The 21976-nt window shown below is 51.2% G+C and overlaps 1 protein-coding gene across 2 annotated transcripts in view; it reads left to right on the top strand.

Annotated features, from left to right (window-relative positions):
• Window positions 1-850: 850 nt before the first annotated feature.
• Window positions 851-21976, top strand: part of ZDHHC2 (zDHHC palmitoyltransferase 2) — a 55851-nt gene continuing 34725 nt past the window's right edge. For both annotated transcript variants that reach the window (XM_084877780.1, XM_084877779.1), the window contains exon 1: window positions 851-1121. In XM_084877780.1, coding sequence (XP_084733906.1) covers window positions 995-1121 — 127 coding nt within the window. In that variant the 5' untranslated portion in view covers window positions 851-994. The remainder of the gene's footprint in view (window positions 1122-21976) is intronic.

Raw genomic sequence — 21976 nt, 5'->3', positions numbered from 1 at the left:
GGCGGGGAAGGGGCCCGGGAGGCTGCTCCTCCACCCCGCTTCTCTTCACGGGGAGCTCCGGTGCTCAGAGTGACCTGTTCTAACTCCGGAGGGTTCTCAACCCTCAGCCCTCGCCCACCCCGGGGCGTCTGCCCGGCCCCCACACGCCGGGGCGTGGGGCGCTCCCGCCCGGAGCCCGCAGGCTGGCGGAGGGAGCACCGCCCGCTGCCCGGCCCGCCCTCGGGGAGCCACCGTGGGGGACAGTGTCCCAGGGGGGGCCCCGGCCTCCGCGCCCAGAGGCGTTCCTGGGGCGCATGCACGGGGCGGGCGACTCTGCGCCCCACCGGCCCGGGGTCTCCACTCGGCTCCCCGGCGGCCCGAGCTGCGGACGCCGCCCGCCTCCAGCCCGACCCCCGCGGGGCGCCTGCGGGTTCAGGGTCCCAGGTCCCCGCGGAGGCGCAGGGCCACGGGGGCTCCGGAGCGCACAGGGCCGCCCGGGGCGCAGCGCGGAGGGGGTGTGGTCGGGGGCGTGGGCGTGGCCTGGTAGGCGGGGCGTGGTCAGGAGCGGGCCAGGGAAGCGTGGCTGGGGCTGGTTTGGGGGCGTGGCCATGGCGGGGCGTCTGTAGAAGGGGCGTGGCCATGGCGGGGCGTCTGTGGTAGGGGCGTGGCCATGGGCGGTCCGGGGGGGGTCCTGGGAGGCGGAGGGCGGGATCTGGGTTGGGGCGTGGCTATAGGCGGGGCGTCAGTGAGAGGGGCGTGGCCGGAGGCGGGCCCGGGGCGGGGCGCGGGCTCCCGCCGCCTCCTCCGCCCTCCGCCGGGCTCGCCCTCCGCCCTCCGCCCTCCGCTCGGCCCTCGCACCGGGACCCGCGGCGCCGGCCGGGCTGCGGGATGGGCAGCTAGCGCCACGGCGGCGGCAGTGGCCGCAGCGCAGCCTCCCGCCGCCCCCGGGCCCGCGGCGCCGGGGAGCCAGGCCGGCGGGCGGCCGCAGCGCCGGGCAGGTGGATGCGGCTGGAAGATGGCGCCCTCGGGCCCGGGCCGCGTCCGGCGGCGCTGCCGGCGGGTGCTGTACTGGATCCCCGTGGTGTTCATCGGCCTCCTGCTCGGCTGGTCCTACTACGCCTACGCCGTGCAGCTGTGCATCGGTGAGCGCCCCGCCGCCCGGCCGCCGGCCCGCTCCCCGCGGCCCCCGTCCCGGCCCCGGACCGGCACCCGCAGCCTCGCTGCACGCCCGCCGCGCCCCGCCCCGGGGTCCCCGGGGTCCCCAAAGCCAGCCCGGGGCAGCCTGCTTCCCCCCCAACTCCCGGGGGACGGTGTCCCCTGCACCCCCTGCACCCGCCGCCGGAACCCCTGCGCCTTCCGCTGCCCGCTGCAGCCGCGGCCACACCTCCTCCCCCCCGGGCGGGACCGAACCGGGGACCCGGGCGGACGGTGCCGGGGGCCGCCGCCGGCAGCCTCGTCCCGGGAGGCCGGGGTGCAGCGCCGGAGGCTGCGGGCTCCGCCTGGGCCCGGGATCCGAGGGATCGGAGCCGCGGCTGCCCGGAGCGGGGCGGGCGGCTGGGCCTCGGCCTCGGGGTCACCGCGGCCCCTTGCGGGGCGCCCTCAATCCACTTCCTCAAATGCCCTGACAGCGCCCGGGGGGCCGGGGATTCGCAGGTGGGCACTCTGGTTGCAAGGAGGCAGGGGGGAGGGGCGCCGCTAGAAAGTGTTGTCTGAGACAGATGCGCCCTGAGGATGCTCCAGAGGCAGGGGGACAGGGGTGGGCACCCATCCCGAAAGCCCAGGGCCTCCAGCCCGGGGGTCAGGCTCCTGAGCTGCGGGGTAAGGCGCTTCCAACGCGGAGGGTTTCCAATGAGTGAGTGGACTGTGCCAGTGAGGGGGCAGGCGGGTCCCTGGATGTGGCAGGCGGCCCCCTGGGTCCGCGGCTTTGGGGAAGCTGATTCGGGTTGTTGACTTGTGAGTGCTGCTTGCCTTGGGCGTCCCGCCTGAGACAACGGGGTGCTTTTGTCCCGGGGAGCAGGGACTGGCCTTCGGTGGGGCCAGGGCAGAGGACCTCCTTGTCAGCAGAAGCCTTTTTCCAAGTGTCAGCATTCAGACTTGTCTAGAGGAACCATCTCGTCTCAAAGCCTTTCCCCTCGTGAGAAATGGGAGTCATGTCAGAGTAATAATATACGAGACGCAGTGACCGAGGTGACTTTTAAGAGAATTGGGACCGACTTCCAGTTCCATGGAGCTTTGAGAGGCGGCACTGCTCCTCTGTGCACTGAGCGGTACCCAAAAGCGGGCCCGTGTTTTCACAGAGGCCCGGCTGTGCGGAAATCGGGAGGCCCCCCTTTGCCTCTGACTGTGGATCCGGCACCCACAGTGTGCCGGGAGGAAGTTTTCAGCAGCCTGTCTGAGCTCTGTGGTAACCGTGGGTGTTCGAACAGCTTGCCTTCTCGAGACATACTGTATGTGTTACGTAACAGTTGGAACCCCTGTGGCATCACATCCCTTCGCCCTCTTAAAGGCAGCTGTTTTCAATGGATGGGACTGCGAGAGAGGGAAGTAGCAGGAGGCGTTGATGATCCAAACAGGCGGCTTGCTCTCCCGTGTCAGCCCATTAAGCTAAGAGGCTTAGCCTGGGACGCTGTCTGCGGTGCATCAGGAGGAAGAGGGGTGTGCTGGCCTGGGGGAGGGCTTTCCTTCCCGCACAGCCCGCCCTGCGCTTGGCAGAGGTGCCACTTGGAGGTCTTAACTGCAAGGAGTGGGCAGGGGATGGGGTGGAACTAAGCGGAAAATTGCTATTGATATCTGGATGATACGTAAAAATGTATATATATTGTGACTGAGTTCAGAGAGGAAGGGAGAGGGAGAGAGAGAGAGAGAAGCATCAACGGTGAGAGAGATCATGAGAGAGAATCAGTGATCGGCTGCCTCCCGCACGCCCCCTCCTGGAGATGGAGCCTGAAACCCAGCCCTGGGCCTGACCAGGAATCAGATCATCCATCACCTCCTGGCTCCCAGGGCCGCGCTCAGGGGCCAGCTGGGCTGCACGGTCTGTTTTTATAGACGGGGTGGGCAAAAGGAGGTTCAGGTGGTGAGCATGCGGAACAGAGTTTACGCCCGTGTCGCTGTTTTCATAACAACCTGCGTGTCTTCTTTCATACCGAGAACTGTAAACCTACTTTTGCCCCCCACCCTGAATACGCTCTTTGGGGTTAAGATAAACCCGAAGCATCCCTGACATCCACAGCACTGTGTGAGCATGCGTCTTTTCCAGCTGCCTAAGCGGCACGGCTGGCTGTGGATGCCCGGGGACCGCTCTTCCTCCGCCTGCCTGGCCCGGCACCATGCCCGTCGCGTTGAAAGCAATCGATAAGTGGGTTTGGCCGAACCAATAAATGATTCAGAGGCAGCATCTCTGAGGCTGTCAGAAAGTAGTTCTTCCTGTTTTCGTCGCGATAGAGACAAATAGTGAGTCGTCGTATGAGAGGTCTCGGTCCCCGAGTCCGGAAGGCAGGACACGTGGGACAGGAATTGGATTCCAGAGACGGTGGCAGCTGGGGAGCGAGCGCTGGTCGAGGGGGAAGTGACCTTGGTTGTGCCGTGCCTCTGCTGGCACAGGGAAGATGGCACTCCGTGTGAGTGACAGACACACAGCCAGCCTCCTCTCCTCTTCCCCAGCAGAGCAAGCAGGAATGCCAGCCTTCCCTGCCCTCTCCCCCAACCCCAAACCCACCCACCCCAGCGTTAATCGCATTCGGGCTGCCCGGCCCTTTGTGGATTCTCTCTCTCCTGGACATGGCTATTCCTAATCAAGTCTTCCCTATTTCACCTATTAAACATCCTTCGGCCCTGGTTGGGCCCGGAGAGGGGGCGTCGGGGCCGGGAACTGGACGAGATAACAGAACAGAACAATCCGGGCTGTTTGCCTGCTCCTCCTCCCACATCTGCTCCTGGCTGGGGATGACCCTGAGTCTAAGTGACTGTGTGCCCTTCACCGAGGGACCTGCAGCTCGGGAGCAGTGCGTGTCCTGGTTTCCTTGGAAACCGGAGATAATGATTCTCATTACAGTTAGTTTCTATATTTAACAGCGGATGTATGTGGCCCTCTGGGCACCTTCTCCGTTAGCATAATGTCTGCATGTTATAAAAATAAGCTCCTCTCTCTCCTGGAAATGTGTGTATGTGAAAACTGTACGGGGGGTGCATGTACTGTAGGAGGATCAGTGTGTCGGGTAAGTTTCCTTTCTAGTGCTGGTGTTTGTCTAGTTTGCTGATTAACCAGGCTCCTTTATTCCTGTTATTTCTCCCCCTCCTTCCTTCCCTCTCCCTCCTCCTCCTCCTCTCCCAGCCCCAGCTTCTTTTGTCTTCAAGTCCTCTGATCCCTTTAATTATTAGTGAGCTCGCTTTCCATAAAGTAAGATGAATTCAAAGGGTGAAGTTTGTAAGCTGGTACTTGAGGCTGCAGCGTTGGAGGGAGTCCCGGTGGGGTGCGGCTCAGGCGGCTTGGGTCAGCGGGCATCCTACACGGGGTTGGGATGTCTCGCAGATCCATCCTGGGAGACATTGCGTTGCCTTTGCCTGTGGAAGGTACCTGAAGCTTCTGTTTTAAAGGCTAACATTGAAACTTGTTTGAACTCTGTTTCTAATCTTTTTTTAGTTTGTTGTACTTTCAAAGTGATAGAGAAGTTTCAAGAATAGTACCAGTGACCTGCACTCATACACCCTTGTTTAGCCATGCGTCATTTTCTCTTGTGCTGGAATTAATCTCATGTTGTTTTGTACAGTAATGCGCTCTGCACAGGCCTGTAGCCGGGAGCAGTAGGCTAGGCCGTCTAGCCGAGGTGTGTAGTAGGCTAGACCTTCTAGGTCCCGCAGGTCTGCTTTCTGATGTTTGCACAAGAACAGAGCGGCCTAACATTGCATTTTCTCAGAAGGTAGCCCCCTCGGTAAGCGGCACCGGCTCAGCTCTGCTGCTGTAGCAGAAAAGCAGCCTCAGACTGTACTTGAGCAAAGAGGTGTGGGTGTGTTCCAGTAAAAGTTTAATTACACAAATTCTTGGCAGGCCAGACTTGGCCCCTGGGCAATCGGTTGCTGACCCTAGAGTGTGTTAGAGGTCAGCTCGTTAGAATACTGGGCTCTTAGGCTCTTACTCACAGCGTGCAGTCTTACACATCTCTCCAGTGACTGCAGCGAATTCCTGTATTCCGAAGTGATTCCTGAAGATGTTTAAGAACTAGTCTGCATACCTGGGGGTCAATTTGGGAGATACACAATCATGGTTTTCTTCTTTGAAACAAGCAAATATCCTTAAATATAAAATATATAAAACCTCATTCTTGGGTACTGTTAAGCTAAGATCTACAAGGCCATAGCAAGCTCAAGGATGGAGACTGAAGGTGCCTCGAAGTTGCCTTTTATCATTAAACTAGAGGCCCGGTGCACGAAATTCATGCAAGAGTAGGTCTTTCCCCCCCCCTCCCCCGCCCATCCCCCCCCACCCCCCCCACCCACCCCACCCCTGCCGGCACCGGCTTCCCTCTGGCACCCGGGACCCGGACTTCCCTCGAAACCCAGCCTCATCTGGAAGGACATCTGGTCTAATTAGCATATTACACTTTTATTATTATAGATCAGCGGTTCTCAGCCTTTCTAATGCCTCGACCCTTTAATACAGCTCATGTTGTGGTGACCCTCAACCATAACATTATTTTCGTTTGCTACTTCATAACTGTCGTTTTGCTACTGTTAATGAATCGTAATGTAAATATCTGTGTTTTCCGATGGTTTTAGGCGATCCTGCTAGAGGTTGGTCAGACCCATAGATTGAGAACCACTGCTGTAGAGCCTAAGACCATCGGAAAACACAGATATTTACATTACGATTCATTAACAGTAGCAAAGTTACCGTTATGAAGTAGCAACGAAAATCATTTTATGGTTGGGGGTCACCACGACATGAGGAGCTGTATTAAAGGGTAGTGGCATCAGAAAGGCTGAGAACCACTGTTCTAGACAGATGAATTTGAGCCACAAGGGAAACCAGTGTATTCTTGGTATTGGCAAACTATCCTTTACCAAATTATACAGAATATCAAACCTTTTTAAAGAAAACACAGACAGGTGATCATGGGAACACAAATTACTATCTATAATTATTAAAATGGTCTTAAATAAGGTGGATGGAGGGCACATCCATAGGAAACTGATGCAGGTAAAACATTTAATGTATAAAACACTATAAGACATTTTTTGTTGACTATAATGATGCAAAGAATATTACTTCTGTGACTTTTCTGGATATCTAATAGTTTGAAGATTTAAAGTTCTGTGGGTATATCTTGAAGTCTAAAGTTCAAATGTATAAAATATATGCTTCATATTCTTTTTTAACTTTATTTTTTTTATTAAATTTACTGGGGTGACATTGGTTAATATCACTTAAGTGCTGCCATTTGACTTTAATCTACGTGGTCACTGGGAAAGGGAGAGAAGACTGGCTAATGCCATCTGGATTCCATGTAGTGTCAGAAAAATGTTTCCCTTTGATATGTTGGATAATGCAGCATTATTATTTGCTATTAAATCCTATCAGAGATAACACGTCAAACAGTTATCGTGCTCAGCACGTTGAGGTGCTTACTACGTGTTGAATTAATTAATCTCTTCGATTTTTTTTCGTCATTTGATTTTAGATGATTATTCAATCCACTTTTAATATGAAAGCAAGCAGTTGTCTAAGGTTCAGAGGTGAGGGCATAGGATACAGCAGGCAAAACTCAATTGAAGCCAAGGTTCGCTGTAAAGATGTTTGCGGAGATTGTCAGCCGCGCCCCTACATGGCATCCTCGCGCAGGTGTTTCTGGTGTTTGAACAGACGCTGGGGGTGGTTTCTTAAATCAGTGTTTCCCAACCTTCTCTCATGATGAGAATCACCTGGTGGAGTTGTTAAAACACAGATTCCTGAATCCCAACTAAGAAGTGCTAAACTAGAATTTTTGAGAACATATAGGTAAAATTGCATACCTAACTTAGTGCTCTGTATATAACATCTGTCTTAGAGCACTAGTTAAGTATACAGTTTTACCTATATGTTCCCAAAAATTCTAGTTTAGCACTTCTTAGTTGGGATTCAGGAATCTGTGTTTTAACAACTCCACCAGGTGATTCTCATCATGAGAGAAGGTTGGGAAACACTGTCTTAAATCACGGTCATCGGTCCTCTCCGGGGAGGTGTGGTTCCACAGAGTGAGAGAAAGGTTAGCCTCCGAGGGCGGTAGTGGGGCAGGTGCAGAGGCTTTTACTGAACCCTGTGCCAGGCCCTTTCACCCACAGAGATGTTTAGAGGGAACTGAATTGAGATCTTTTCCTAATAGCTAAGAAAACAAATTGCCTCTCGGGAGAGAGTACACACACACACACACACACACACACACACACCAAATCAAACACAAAACCCCTGCCGAAACCGGTTTAGCTCATTGGAAAGAGCGTCGCCTGCGGACTGCAAGGTCCCAGGTTCGATTCCGGTCAAGGGCTTGTACCTTGGTTGCGGGCACATCCCCAGTAGGGGGTGTGCAAGAGGCAGCTGATCGATGACTCTCTCTCATCGATGTTTCTAACTCTCTATCCCTCTCAATTCCTCTCTGTGAAAAATCAATAAAATATATATATTAAAAAAAATGCAAAACAAAACAAAACCAAACCCCTGGAACCTTCTGTCTGGCTCGGGCAGGAGGAGAGGGTATTACCATTCAGAGCAGGAGAGCAGAAGTAGAAAACAGAACACCCCACCCTTAGAGGCCTGGAGGTCGGTGGCTGGACCAGCGTACACAAGCGAGCAGCAGTCAATACAGCAGATCCACAGATCGATGGTGAGCGTCCGAGGTCCCGGCTTCCTCATTGTGCTCTTAATCTCACCGCGGATCAGTCTCTCAGGAAGGATGTGACCCACAGTTTTTGCCCCTGCTGTCCACAGGGTGGCTGTTTGGGCTCCTTGTTTCTTACCTGAGAACAGCTCAGTGGAGCCCCGAGAAGACTGGAGAATTAGCTTGGAAAGTAGCCCGGCCAGTGCGGTTCAGTGGTTGAGCATTGACCTGTGAACCAGGAGGTCAGGGTTTGATACCTAATCAGGGCACATGCCAGGGTTGTGGGCTCCATCCCCAGTGTGGGGCGTGCAGGAGGCAGCTGATCAATGATTCTCTCTCATCATGGATGTTTCTCTCTCTCTCCCTTCCTCTCTGAAATCAATAAAAATACTTCTTTTAAAAGAAAATGAGCAGAAGCCAAGAGAGGGTGGGTGAAGTAGAGCCTACATTGTTCCGGAGGCGGGGCCCTTGGACTTGGATGGATGGTGGCCGGGGCTGAGGCCACCCCAGCTCTCTGTGGCTCTTACAGATGCTTCCAGGGGTCCCGGCTGACCCCGCCAGGCTGTGCCCACGGCCCAGGCCGCAGGGCTCCGCAGGAGCAGGTATCTGATCTCTCTGGTTTCCGTGGTACAAAGAAGTGCCAGGAAGGGAAAAAGAGAGAGAGAGAGAGAGAGAGAGAGAGTGCGCAATATGTTCCAGAGATGAGGATGGATGAGTTCTCAACGAGAGATCCTCACGGATATTTGCTTGTTTGTTTCATTTGTTTTTGTTTTTCATCGGGTTAGAAAATTTGTGGTTTTTCTTCTCGGAAAACATGAAACCAGGACTTCACATTTCGTAATGTACGCTGATGATTTCATGTGCTTCGGGGTTACATCACGCCTCTCAGCCTCTCTTCTCCAGGAAGCGGTGAAGCCGTGGGCCCCTGGGACCCGCCCGCGCTGTCTGGTGGCTGCAGAATGAGGGATTGGCACACGGCACAGAGCCTTGATGCTCTCTGGGGGGAAGCCAGTTTTCCAAAGAGCATTTGGGAAGATGATTTTTGTTGTTTTGTTTTGGTTTTTGTTAATCCCAAGGGTATTTTTCCATTGATTTTTTAGGGAGAGTGGAAGAGAGAGGGAAAGACAGAGAGAAACATCCATGTGAGAGACACATCCATTGGTTGCCTCGTACATGTGCCACGGAGCAGCCTGCAACCTGATACGTGCCCGCGCCCTTGATGGGAATCGAACCGGCTAGGGCTGGAAAGACAGCTTTAATATTGTGTGGAATCCTGTGATTTTTATGGAAGCATTTAGGTGCCTCACAGAGAATTGACACCAAAAGTATAACATACCAGTAGTTGAATTAATTTTCTTAACAGTCCATTGGGAAATTGTTGAAATATTCTTTGCTAATTCCTTTACGGATGGTTTTATTGTAATATCTTAGTTGTCAGCTCAGTCCCACGCCGAGTGGCACGGGCAGGAGGGGACAGGGCGGCCGCAGGAGGAGGTGGATGACCTGGTTTCTTAGGGAGCATATGGCGCAGTGAGGCCACCCGCTAGGACTGCCCGCAGCGTCTCCTTTAAGGATGCTGTCACGTTGACTGTCCATCTGACGATGCCTTTTAAATTCAGTCATAAATATTGGTTCCTGAACGGTTACTGAATCCCCGTGTAGACTTGGTCTCAGCGAAAAGGCCGAGACGTGATGACAGTCCATGTTTATGGGGGAGGCGCTCCTGAGCAGAACGATGCTGCATTCCCTGCCTTGGCACGTCGCTCCCCTCTGAGAGGCATCCTTGTCGGAAGGTCACTGTGGAGACGTTGCTGATCGCCCTGTGGAGACGCAGATGAGGGACACGTGCTTGTATAAAGGTGGCTGGGTTTTCGTTCTTTGCCAGGTTTTCTCCGCGGTCTCCCGGAATTTCTCCCGTGTGGCGTGTAAATGAAGCACTCCTGCTCCGTGTGCATTAACTGGACCTCGTGGTGCTATTTCACTAGCATTGCAGAAGTCCAGGCGATCATCACAAAACAAATGCCAAGCAGTAATCAAACACCTTTCTCGTGAAGTCCTACAAAGCAAATATCCAAAGAGTGCCATAGCATAGCTGGTGTGACTCCTTGGCTGAGCACCAACCTATGAACCAGGATGTCAGGGTTCGATTCCCGGTCAGGGCACATGCCTGGGCTGCAGGCTCGATCCCCAGGAGAGGGGGTGCCGGAAGCAGCTGGTCAAAGATTCTCGTCATTGATGTTTCTATTATAGCGCTCTCTTTCTCTTCCTTCCTCTCCAAAATCAATAAATATACTTAAAAGACAAGACAAAGAGTAGAGTAGTTTTATGTAGTTTATCTTCATGATCATCTTATAATACAACTAGAGGCCCGGTGCAGGAACCACTGCAGCCGCGCTCCCCAGCTGTGAGCCCTGCATCTGGTGCCTGTGGGAGTGCACTGACCACCAGGGGGCAGCTCCTGTGTTGAGCGTCTGCCCCCTGGTGGTCAGTGCACATCATAGTGACTGGTTGTTATATATGTGTGTGTGTGTCCTTCTAAAAATCAATTCAATCATTTCCAAGGACTTCATAGATTTTATTTGATTATAATTCAGTGAAATTTGGCAAGTTGGAATGTTTTGTCATGCTAATCTATTTTCTTATATATATTGAATAGATAAAATTGTCTGTTTTTGGTTTCTGTGTTAATTGCATAATGTTTTTTTAAAAAGGGTTTTCACCATCTTTGAAGGATATGTTTAGAATGAGGTGACTTAAAACAGACAGGATTGTGTCCCTGATCCTTTTGGGGCTCAAGAGTCAACCTAAAGAGGTAGGCGGATCTGCAGCATGACGCTTCAGCGGATGTGTAGGGATGTGAGAGAGTGTGACGTGAAATGCAGGCTCTGTAATGCATGTGTGACTCAGTGGGACACCCCCCACCCCCACCTCCACCCCTACCCCCACCCTCACCTCCCTTCCAAACAGCTGAGGTTGAGCCTCAGGAGAGGCACCTGACACCATTTATGAGCAAGTAAAGGACTTCGTTAGGAGCCTCCACCTGAGAGTCGAACGGAACTTGCAGGGGCTGACTCTGACCAAGCTCATTCCCGGGAGGGAGCTGCACGGCTGCGTTTTGGGAAGAGCGGCCAGAAGGGGTTATCTGCTCAATGAGACCGGCGATGGTCCGGGCACGTCCATCCGGAGGCCAGTCTATGGGGAAGGATGGAGACCAGACACCAGTCTGACTTAATTGAGGGTTTATTTATAGGACATTTTACATGACAGGCAGCTGATTCCAGGACTAGGCCACACTGAAAACTAAGATGCACAGAACTGAGAGCAGTGTGTCCCTGCGGGGGGGGGGGGGGGGGGCGGCGCAGGTAGAGGGTAGTGGTTCATTATCAGCCCCCCCAAACTTGCATTTCATAAGATATTACAAAACCCAAGAAATGTATTTCGGCCACCTGTAATATATTGAATACTCTTCACTGATTCACTCGTTAAGAAATATTCATTAACTACGCTGGGAGTTTACATTCTCCTTAGGGGCCGGGAGAACAATTAAGAAATGTAAGTAGACACTTAGGTCATCAGAGCACATGAATCTTTGGAAGAATTACCTGTTTTAGCTTTATATTTTGTGATCACTCAGATGCGATCAACAAGTTTGTGATGCTTTTATAGTTTCAAATTATTGCAGGCTGAATTGTGTGCCTCTTTCCCCCCACCCCCACCCCCATTCTAATGTTGAAGCCCTAATCCTCGGCACCCCAGAATGTGGCTGTATTGGGGAAGGAGGCTTTAGAAAGGTGATTAAGGTAAAATTAGTCCTTAGGACGAACCCTAACCTCATACAGGGTGATACAGACACAGAGATGGAGGACAAAGCGAAGAGAAGGGGGAGCTGTTTGGTCATCCACCAGCCAGGAAGAGGGGTCTGAAGAGAAAGCAACCCGCTAACATCCTCACCGAGGTTTCCAGCCTCCAGGACGGCGAGCAGATACATTTCCATATTTAAGCCACCCTCCCTCCGGGCACATGGTTCTGGCAGCCCTGCCCGTGTGTGACACACACCCCAAACAATCGGGCCTTTTTTCTCTTCCAGGACCTTGAAATGCAATCATCGGAAGTAAGGGTTTAGGGGACAAAATTAAAGAAGCCATTTGAATGTTTAAAAGAATAATTTAGAATATGTAAAAGTTTTGCCCTATTATCACATCACCAATCAAAGGCCTAGCCAGTTTGGCTCAGCAGATGGAGTGCTGGCCCACAGACTGAAGGGTCCCAGGTTGGATTCCGGTCAAGGGCACATACCTGGGTTGCAGGCTCCTTGGCTCTGCTTGGGGTGCATGCAGGAGGCAACCAATGGATGTGTCTCTCTCACATCAGTGTTTCTCTCTGTCTCTCCCTCTCCCTTCCACTCTCTAAAAATCAATGGACAAATATTCTCAGGTGAGGATTAACAACAACAACAAATAGCCAATTAAAAGCCTACTGTACACAGTCTAAAACTCAGCCACAGTTTTGAGTCACTGGAGCACTAATGCTGACATGTGAGACCTTGTCCATTTGAAGAGCAATATGTCAGCAGGGGTACCTGGTGCACACACACACGGGGGAAGCAGCGGGTGGAGAATGGGGGAGGGATCCCTGGTCTGTGGAATTAACCCTGAACCAGGTCCCTGTTCACAGCACGGGGACCCCACACGGTTTGGGAATGAATCACAAGGTATTCACATTGCTGGTAGACGAAGGGTAAGTGAAATGGTTTTAGGAAAAGAAAGCAAAGGTCATGTAATTGGGGGAGAGAGCCAGACAGGAGACGGGAGATGTGGCCCCACCGGGAGCAGAGGGCGAGATGCAGCCCCGGGCTTCCTGATGGGTCTGGTTCAGTTCCGGACACGGTGTCTTGGCACTTCCCACAGACGTGAATGGATGCGTCCGGCCCCTAAGGAGGTGATGTTTGCACAGCGCTGCATCCTCACCGAACACTGTGTCTTACAGCTGGGCGGGGCCGATCTGCCATCTCCAGGCCCCCAGTGTGTGATGCTATCAGCTTTGCTGCAGCTGCAGCGGAATGTACATCCAGTGCTGTCAGCCGGCCCGCTTGCTGCCGGAGGGGGAGGCACACGGGGCAGGGGCGGCCTGGCTGCACGGTAGAGGGAGGAGGCGGGCTGTGCTCCAGGCGGAGGTCACAGACAGACTGTGCGCCCGAGAAGGTACCCATGCCTGTCCGACCGGAGGCTGTAAGAGGAAGTAGTGCTTCCTGGCGACCCCAGGCGGAAGGCGAGCCAGGAATGGCTCTGCATCCCCTTGCTGAGCTAATAGACGTGCCGCCCGGTGCCGTCCCGCGGGAGCTGTCGCTGGTGCCGACGTTGTTTTCAGTCTTTTCGCTCATCCCTTCAAGAGGGCCACTTAGCACCTGCCGGTGAGCGTCATCAGCACAGAGGCTGGAACGACAGCTTTCTGCAGCTCCTGGGGCACGGTGTAATTGTCAGATAATGTGCACACACCTAGAAATACTGGTTTAATGTTTGTAACGTGTGACGGGCGCTCTGTTCTATCGCTCTGGCCAGAGAGGACTCGGCACACAGCTGCTAACCCTGGGAGGTGGCGTTGGAAGGAAGTCCGTTTCCTGAGAGAAGTAAATGAGAAGCATGCGTGTGTGCTTTTTTTGGGGGGGGGAGAGGGGGGAGTAATAAATCAGACAGCTAATGTTCAGTGGTGAACAGAACAACTCTGGGTGTCATCCTCTGTGATAATCCTGAGTATGCCAGCTAGTAAGAGATTGGTCTAAGGACGCGTAAAAAACACACAACGAAAACTGTTTCCATCTGATCTGATACATACTGAAATTACTGCGGTACAGTGGGCTTTTGCTTGCTAGCAATACAGAAATGTGTACTACGTACACTTATAAGGAAGATGTGAGGTACATTGGGCAGGATCCTCATGAAGACCCAACCAGTTCTAACAGTTTGGTTCTGATTAACGAGGGAAGTGTGTTCAGAATCTAACGTCCCCACGTGCCCCTTCCCATCCACAGACCAGCGCCCAGCGGGAACCGGGTGGAGAGAGAGGTTTGCTGAGGGAGCGGTGTCCCCAAGGACTAGCATAGTCTTTGCCCCTCAGGCCCAAGGGCATCAGGAATCGGGAACGAAGGGACTTGGAGATGAAGAGACCCAGGTCTGGCAGGGGCTTGGTGGAGCCCCGCCCGCCCTATGGGGCAGAGAGGGCCACACAGCCTTGCGGTTGATAAGCTCTGAGGTGAAGACTCTGAGAGCAGGGACCAGCCCGAGGTCGGGTTGCCTTACATAACTGCACCACTCAGCATTATCCTAACAAACCTTTTGGACCCTCCCCTTGAAGCATAGTAACCTCCCATCTTGGGTAAAAACTGCTGCTTACAATTTTAACCCGGCTATTCTGGCTTCTGTAAACGTCTGCTTGCTTAAATAATAGGGGGAAATAAAGCTCCCATTCCAGGGAGGCCATAAACAACGTCCCGGACGGCGTTGCCAGTGCCGGCACCAGGCTAGGCCTTGAGATGTGGTCTCACGGCCCCTTCCCAGCACACGGGACCTCTTTCTCGGAAGGTCCGGAAGTCTCATTCCAAATTTGGAAGACAAAGGACTGAAACACGTATAAATTGGAAAGACTTCCTCTATTTGCGGCCCAAAATTTGACAGAGACGCTCTACTCTGAGCCCACTAACGCTAGCGTGATGATAAAAGACTCCAAGTTCATTTGGCTTACTGATGCAGGCGTCTTCTGATTTACGGTATAACCCCCTCCGGTGGAGACGTCCTGAGTGTGCCCTGGCTTGTGTGGCCTGACCTGACTGCAGTCCATCTCTGCCTTGGATATTGTTACTTTGCGGCAATTCCTCAGGAGAAGGTCTGCACTCGTCCGTCCACCCTTTCTCACGGTGGTCTGGTCCTTTCTAGCACGGAGTTCAGGTCAGCATAGTTCGCTAGATTCACGTTCTGGAGCGGAGGCAGGGAGGGGGAGGGCATCAGACCCCCTGCTCCTCCCCGAATCGCACAACCTCTCCTCCTTGATTGAGGTTCTGGTGCGTCTCAGGCCCTCTCCGCCCGGCCCAGCCCTGGTGGGTGTGCGCACATGGGGGCGGAGAGAGGGAGCTCTGGGGGGAGCAGGAAAAGAAAATCAGTTTAAAAATTCCCTGGGTTAGCCGAAACCAGTTTGGCTCAGTGGATAGAGCACCGATCTGCGGACTGAAAGGTCCCAGGTTCGATTCCGGTCAAGGGCATGTACATTGGTTGCGGGCACATCCCCAGTAGGGGGTGTGCAAGAGGCAGCTGACCAATGATTCTCTCTCATTGATGTTTCTAACTCTTTATCCCTTTCTCTTCCTTTCTGTAAAAAAAAAAAAAAAAAAAAAATTCCCTGGGTTAGTGTTTTCTCACGATGTCAATCTGTCCACATTGCAACTCACCTGCATTTTCTGCTTACTCACACTCAGCAGGTCTCCCAGCAATTATTTCCCCATCAACCTGACACTTCTCTCTCCGGAAGCCTTAGGAAACCGTAGCACGGCCGAGAGCTAACCATGCACGGGGCACTTCCTTCTCCAGCCAGGGGAAACGCACTGAGGCACAGAATGTTCTAGAAACAAGGTCGGCCTGTGTGCAGCTCAGTGGGCAGAGGACAAGCTATCAGACGTGATCTCGGAGATGTGATGCGGAGGCAGGTCACCTCCAACCTCCTGGCCTCATTCAGTAGGAGAGTGCGCTTGGCAAGGCCACGCGAAGCCGTGGGAGGGTGTTCAGCCAGAGAACACGGATTACATCTTACAAGAGATCCAGCTTTCTTACTGCAGAACGAGTTTTTAAGCACGCGTGGGAATCCCGTGAGACATGTAGGCTGCCTGGCACGGGGGTGTGCTCAGGACCCTTAGGCATGTGAGATCTGGCTTTTATGGTAACTGGGGGGAGACCCCCTACCCCAAATTGGAAATTATGTCTTTAGGGTCCAACCTCTGCACTATAAAAGCTGTCAACATTAAAAAAAACAAAAAACAAAAAACATCCAAACCGCCCTAACAGGTTTGGCTCAGTGGATAGAGCATTGGCCTGCGGACTGAAGGGTCCCACATCCGATTCCGGTCAAGGGCATGTACCTTGGTTGCAGGCACATCCCCAGTTGGGGGTGTGCAAGAGCAGCTGATCCATGTTTCTCTCTCGTGGATGTTTCTCTCTATCCTTCTCCCTTCCTCTCTGTAAAAAAACAATAAAATATATATATTTTTAAAAACACCAAAAACAAAAACAACAACATCAGACCTATAGAGAATTTAATGAGTTTATTTGACGACAAATGCCAGGAAGCAAAGTCTCCATGGTTGAGAAAATACTCCAGAAAGGGCAGTTTTACCACTTGCTTTACACATCGGAATCAAAGGGGAAGGTGTGAGGGGTTACGTGAAATCCATTGGTGATAGATTGGATCAAAAGTAAAACAGACAGACACATACTTTTACATCCGTGTGTTAGGGGCAGAAGTACAGCAGTGGGAACTAGCTTTAGCAGATACAGGAAATATGAATCATGCTCTGTTAGCCGTGATTAGAGAAAGACATTCTAATCTGGCTGGGCGTTGTACGCCCCGGGACACAGAGCTAGCAACGGAATGCAGATTCACAACCTTGCTGCTAACACAATCAGGTCCGGGGCCGCCCCCCAGCCCGCATCGCATGTAACCTGTAGCCATTAGATCTTTCCTACTCCCCCAGGCCTGCAATTCCTCCTTTCCCGTGGCATCTGTGTCCTTCTCCCCAATACAAGCAGCTGGCAGGTCATCCAATTTTCATGGATGACCTGCCGCGCTCCCGTGCTGCCGGCATTATTGGAATAAACCCTCAGATATGATCCAGCCCTGCCTCTGCTTCATTGGCTCAAGTACTGACAGGCAGCCCGGACCCTCTGTGTGTTCCATTCAGGTGGGCACAGGGCAGTGAATGGTTAACATGGACGTGATATGAGGGGAACAAGGTAACCAGGAGGGGCTCTGGGTTAGTGCTTTGGTGGGAGGTTGCGCCCCGTGGGGTCTGGAAAAAGGGAGCTGCTCTGACATCCCAAAGGTTCGCTCTGGTAGATACAAAAGGACCGTGACGGTAGGTTGGCTTTTGTGAAGGAAGATGCTAGCCTAGGACGGTGGTCGGCAAACGGCAGCTCGCGAGCCACATGCTTCTCTTTGGCCCCTTGAGTGTGGCTCTTCCACGGCCTGGATGAGTCTATGTTGAAGAAGTGGCGTTAGAAGAAGTTTTAAGTTTAAAAAATGTGGCTCTCCAAAGAAATGTCAATCGCTGTCCTGTTGATATTTGGCTCTGTGGACTGATGAGTTTGCCGACCTCTGGCCTCGGACGTGACTGCCTGGGTGGGCCGCTGTCGTTGGGAAGTTCTCATTTCAGACCGTCCTGTGTGGTGGGCACAGGTCTCTGGGTCTGTCTGGCCCACCAGGTGGGCCTCCGCTGAGCCTGTCAGCTTCGGCATTCAGCCCCCTTTGCACCTACAAAGCCTTCTCTTCACTCTTTGTTTCTACTCTGAAGCTGTTTCTCTGTCCTGGACAGAACAGTTTCCTCAAACCCACCGATGATTGTATTCATAGAATGACTTTTGTCCAAGGTTTCTAAAAGTCAGTTTTGTTTTGTTTTAATTAATACATCACAGTAGAACTGACGATACTTTTAGAGCCAGAGGAACCTTTCAGATAAAGTGCAGATTTTTGTTTAAGGAATAGAATTGAAGCACAGGTCAGCTGAGGGTCATGACCAAGGTCACAGGTGCTGGGTGGGAAGACTGGGCTGGGGTCCAGGTCTCCTGCCGCCCAGCTGGATGCAGAGGGAAGGGGGGAGACGGTGTTCGCATGCTTACGGAGCAAGCAGGCCCGGAGATGCCGCAGCCGTGGAGAGAGCTGAGAGATGCGGATAGGAAGGCAGGACTGCATCTGGCAGTAAAGTTACAGTGGCGTGCGAGGATCACAGGAAAACACAGTGTGAGCAATATTTAAAAATGTAAGTAGGCCCCAGCCAGCATGGCTCAGTGGTTGAGCATAGACCTATGAACCAGGAGGTCAAGATTTGATTCCTGGTTGGGGCACCGGCCCAGGTTGCAGCTTCAATCTCCATTGGGGGCATGCAGGAGGCAACTGGTCAATGATTCTCTCTCATCATTGATGTTTCTCTCTCTCTCTCCCTCCCTCTCCCTGCCTCTCTGAAATCAATTTAAAAAAAAAAAAAAAAAAAAATATATATATATATATATATATATATATATATATATATATATGTAAAATGTAAGTAGATCTGTTGTAAAGGAAATAAATTCAAAAAATATGTGTGCCGAAACCGGTTTGGCTCAGTGCATAGAGCCTCGGCCTGCAGACTGAAAGGTCCCGGATTCAATTCCGGTCAAGGGCATGTACCTTGGTTGCGGGCACATCCCCAGTGGGGGGTGTGCAAGAGGCAGCTAATCGATGATTCTCTCTCGTCGATGTTTCTCTCTATCCCTCTCTCTTCCTCTCTGTAAAAAATCAATAAAATATATATTTTAAAAAATATGTGTTAGCAATGAAAGGATATGGTTAGAATTCAACTGGAAACATCAGTGTGAACAATCTGTTTTCCTTAGGTCTGCCATTAAAATGGTCTGGCAGCAGCATCACCACTGGGATGATTTCTAGGATGCCCTCCCGCTGCCCACGTTGTGATCGGCATCCAGGGAAAAGGAACTAGAGCTTCTAGGAAAGTAGCTGGAAGGACAAAGGATTGTGCTGCAAGGGGTTCCCGTGGCCAGTTCGTCAAAGGCCTCCCTGGCTCAGTGACGTGGCGTCTACAAGAGCTTAGCTCTTAGCTCCTCTGTCAGGGGAGGCTGAGTGAGAGGGTGCGGTGCGAGGCTGGTGGTAGTGTGAGGTTTGGGCGAAGGACCCATTGAAGTTGGGGAGGAAGCAGCAGGGAGGGAGGGGTCGAGACAGTGAATTGGAGTGACTGTTACAGGGAGTTTTCCTGTGAAGGTCCAAGGAGAGATTTTGTTAGGACATGAGAAGGTTAAGCATATTTGTGCTGTTACTCTTATTTTTACCGTAATCTTCTGAACCTGAGCTGCTTCTGTGATTAATTGGAAATTTTTTTTAAATGTGTTTTTCGGTTACATATACAGTTTGCATCCAATATTATTTTGTATTGGTTTCAGGTAGATAGCACAGAGGTTAGGTAATCCTGTGTTTACAAAGTGTTCCCTCTGAGATTTCCAGTACCCGCCTGGCACCATACAGAGTGACTATAATGTCACTGACTATATTCCCAAGGCAGTAGTGTATATTCCCACGACTGTTTTGCAACGACCAAATTTGTACTTCTTAATCCCTTAATTGAAAGTGTTTAATAACTATATCCTGGTTGGTTTTTTCCCCAGTTTTAACTTCTAACGAAAATGAATTCTCATAAGCTTTTGAGCACAGGGACAGAATCTCATCATTTTACTGTCAACGGTGTAAGTATAGTTTGATCAGGAAATGTTTTTCAAAAAATGGAGTTAAACATAAGCAGGAAAAACATATATAGACCTTGGCTGTAAATATCCTTAAGATTCCTACATTAGAACCACATCTTTGTTGTTGGTGTTCTTCGTTACCCACATGGAGCTGAGATGTAGCTGTGTCAGGCTGAATTCGGGAATAGCGTAGTGGTTTTACACAGAGGAGTTGCTGTGTGGATGCAATATGGGTGCGTTATTCCCTCCTCCAAAAGAGGGAGCTTCAATCTGAAGGCAAGGTAAAGGAAATTCTGATTAAGAAAAGAAATAAAAAGATCACAGCACTATACATTGTTCTACCAAATTGTTCTAGCAACAATTATGTAACTGTTCTTGGCTGATTTAAGGGGGAAAGTGCTTTTTTAAAATCTACTATGAAGGCGTATTTTAGTATCTGAAGAATTTTGGATTTTTTTTTTGTTCAAGCCAAGTTGGATCAAGAAGTCTTCACTCCATGCCTGCGTATGCAAATTAACCTGTCATTTTGTTTGGTTAATTTACATACTCCTGAGTGACTGGTGGGCATCATGGAGGTACAGTCAATTTGCATCTTTCTCTTTTATTAGTGTAGATATACACAATCGGTGCCAAGAAATTGGTGCAATTCCTTAGAATCTTAACAAGTCAGAGTCCTTGCTTTCTAGCTACCCTGTAGCTAGTCAGGGATGATTTAAAGTTCTGGAAGCATATTGGAGAGGTAGAAATCTTTATTTTTTTTATTTTTTTTATTTTTTAAATATATATTTTATTGATTTTTCACAGAGAGGAAGAGAGAGGGATAGATAGCCAGAAACATCGATGAGAGAGAATCATCGATCAGCTGCCTCTTGCACACCCCCTACTGGAGATGTGCCCGCAACCAAGGTACATGCCCCTGCCCGGAATCGAACCCAGGACCTTTCAGTCCGCAGGCCGACGCTCTATCCACTGAGCCAAACCAGTCCCGGCCAGAAATCTTTAAATTTTAAAATGTGATCATGGGAAAGGGGGTCCTAATATTTGGTGACAGGATATTTGACTTTGGGTGGTGGGCACATGGTGCAATATACAGATCTTGTAACATAAAAACCTACACCTGAAACCTACCTATAATAATAAAAGTGTAATATGCTAATTAGACTGGACATCCTTCCGGACAAAGCCGGGGCTGCGAGGGCCAAGCCCCTTGCACAGATTTTGTGCATTGGGCCTCTAGTATGTTCATATTGACCAATGTCACCCCAGTAAATTTAATTGATAAAAATGTGATCATTGTAGGCCATGGACCAGAAAGAAATTAGGCCAATCCAAGATAAAATTAGACAAATTTTTGAAGTGAAAATTAACACAGTGACCCCAGTGTTACTGTTAAGTGTATTTAGATGATCATCAGATGTACGAATAGGAACTATTTCAGGGAATACTGTGCTGCTCTTGTCCCCAAGAATAAATGCGACCTTTTCTTAAAACAGGCATTTAAAAACAAAAATATTTGTATTTGACGATCACTTTGTATATTCGATGTGTTTTTCCAATGAGGAAGGAAATGTTGAAATTGACCATTGTGCCACACCGAAAATTACGAGTCGAATCATTGACCTCCTGCTTGGGTGTACATGTTTGAGAGAGTATTCATATCCTCAGGCTCACCACGGGGGAGACCCCTATCTATTACTGAAACAGGTCAATTTGAAAATGTTGATAACTGTTATTTAATCAATGATAAGCCATAGATTTTGCTAGTATATATTAAATCATTTGAAAGTAGTTATACACAACGTTACTTGCAACATATATAACAGACATGGGATTGCTGTCCAGAGTATATCAAAGGCTTTCTATAAGTAAAAGAGACATAAACAAATGGGAAAGTGGTAATTCACTCAAAAGAGATAGGAAAAAAAACCCAATCACTATATTTTTTAAATAATGCTAACCTTCACCAGTAATCAGGGAAACCAGTATTAAAGCAGCGATTTTTATTTTTACTTAAGACACTCACAGAAGTTAAAGATTTATTTGATGTTTATAATAAACTGGACAGGTGCAGAATCATCGTGGAGTATAGTTGGCACAGCCCTTTTGAACTTCTACATTTTACAGAATTATTTACCCCTGGAGGCCAGGTGCATGAAAATTCATGCACTGGAGTTGGCGGGGGGGGGGGGGGGGGGGGGGGGGGGAGAGGAGGCGGGGGGTTCCCTCAGTCCAGCCTGCCCCCTCTCACAGTCTGGGAGTCCTCAGGGACAGGAGGCGACGCAGCGATCAGAGGAAGGCAATGCCCCCATCACACCTCTGCTGCTGCCACTGCCGGTAGCGCAAGCCTCAGCCAGCCCTGGTTACCTGAGCCTCGGGCGACCCTGGGTGGCTGGGCAGCTGCCATCCGAGGCTTGTTTGCGCCTCGGGCCCAACCTGTGCAGCTGGGCAACCAACATCTGAGGCTTTCCTGCACCTCAGGCCAGCCTTGGGCAGCTGGGGGCTGAGGGGACTGGGAGACTCCGGAGGCAGGCATGCAGAGCAGCTGGACCTGCTTGGGGATGGGCCCAGCCATGTCGTGCCCCCGGTGGGGCTGAGGGGACTGAGCGCCGTTATCTTGTGGCTGTGGGCGCCGCCATCTTTGAGGGCGTGGAAGTC

Source organism: Pipistrellus hanaki (genome assembly GCF_964339955.1).
Source record: "Pipistrellus hanaki genome assembly, chromosome: 3".
Taxonomy (NCBI): Eukaryota; Metazoa; Chordata; class Mammalia; order Chiroptera; family Vespertilionidae; genus Pipistrellus; species Pipistrellus hanaki.
The sequence above is the reverse complement of the archived record's forward strand: the minus strand, read 5'-3'. Positions and strand labels throughout refer to the sequence as shown.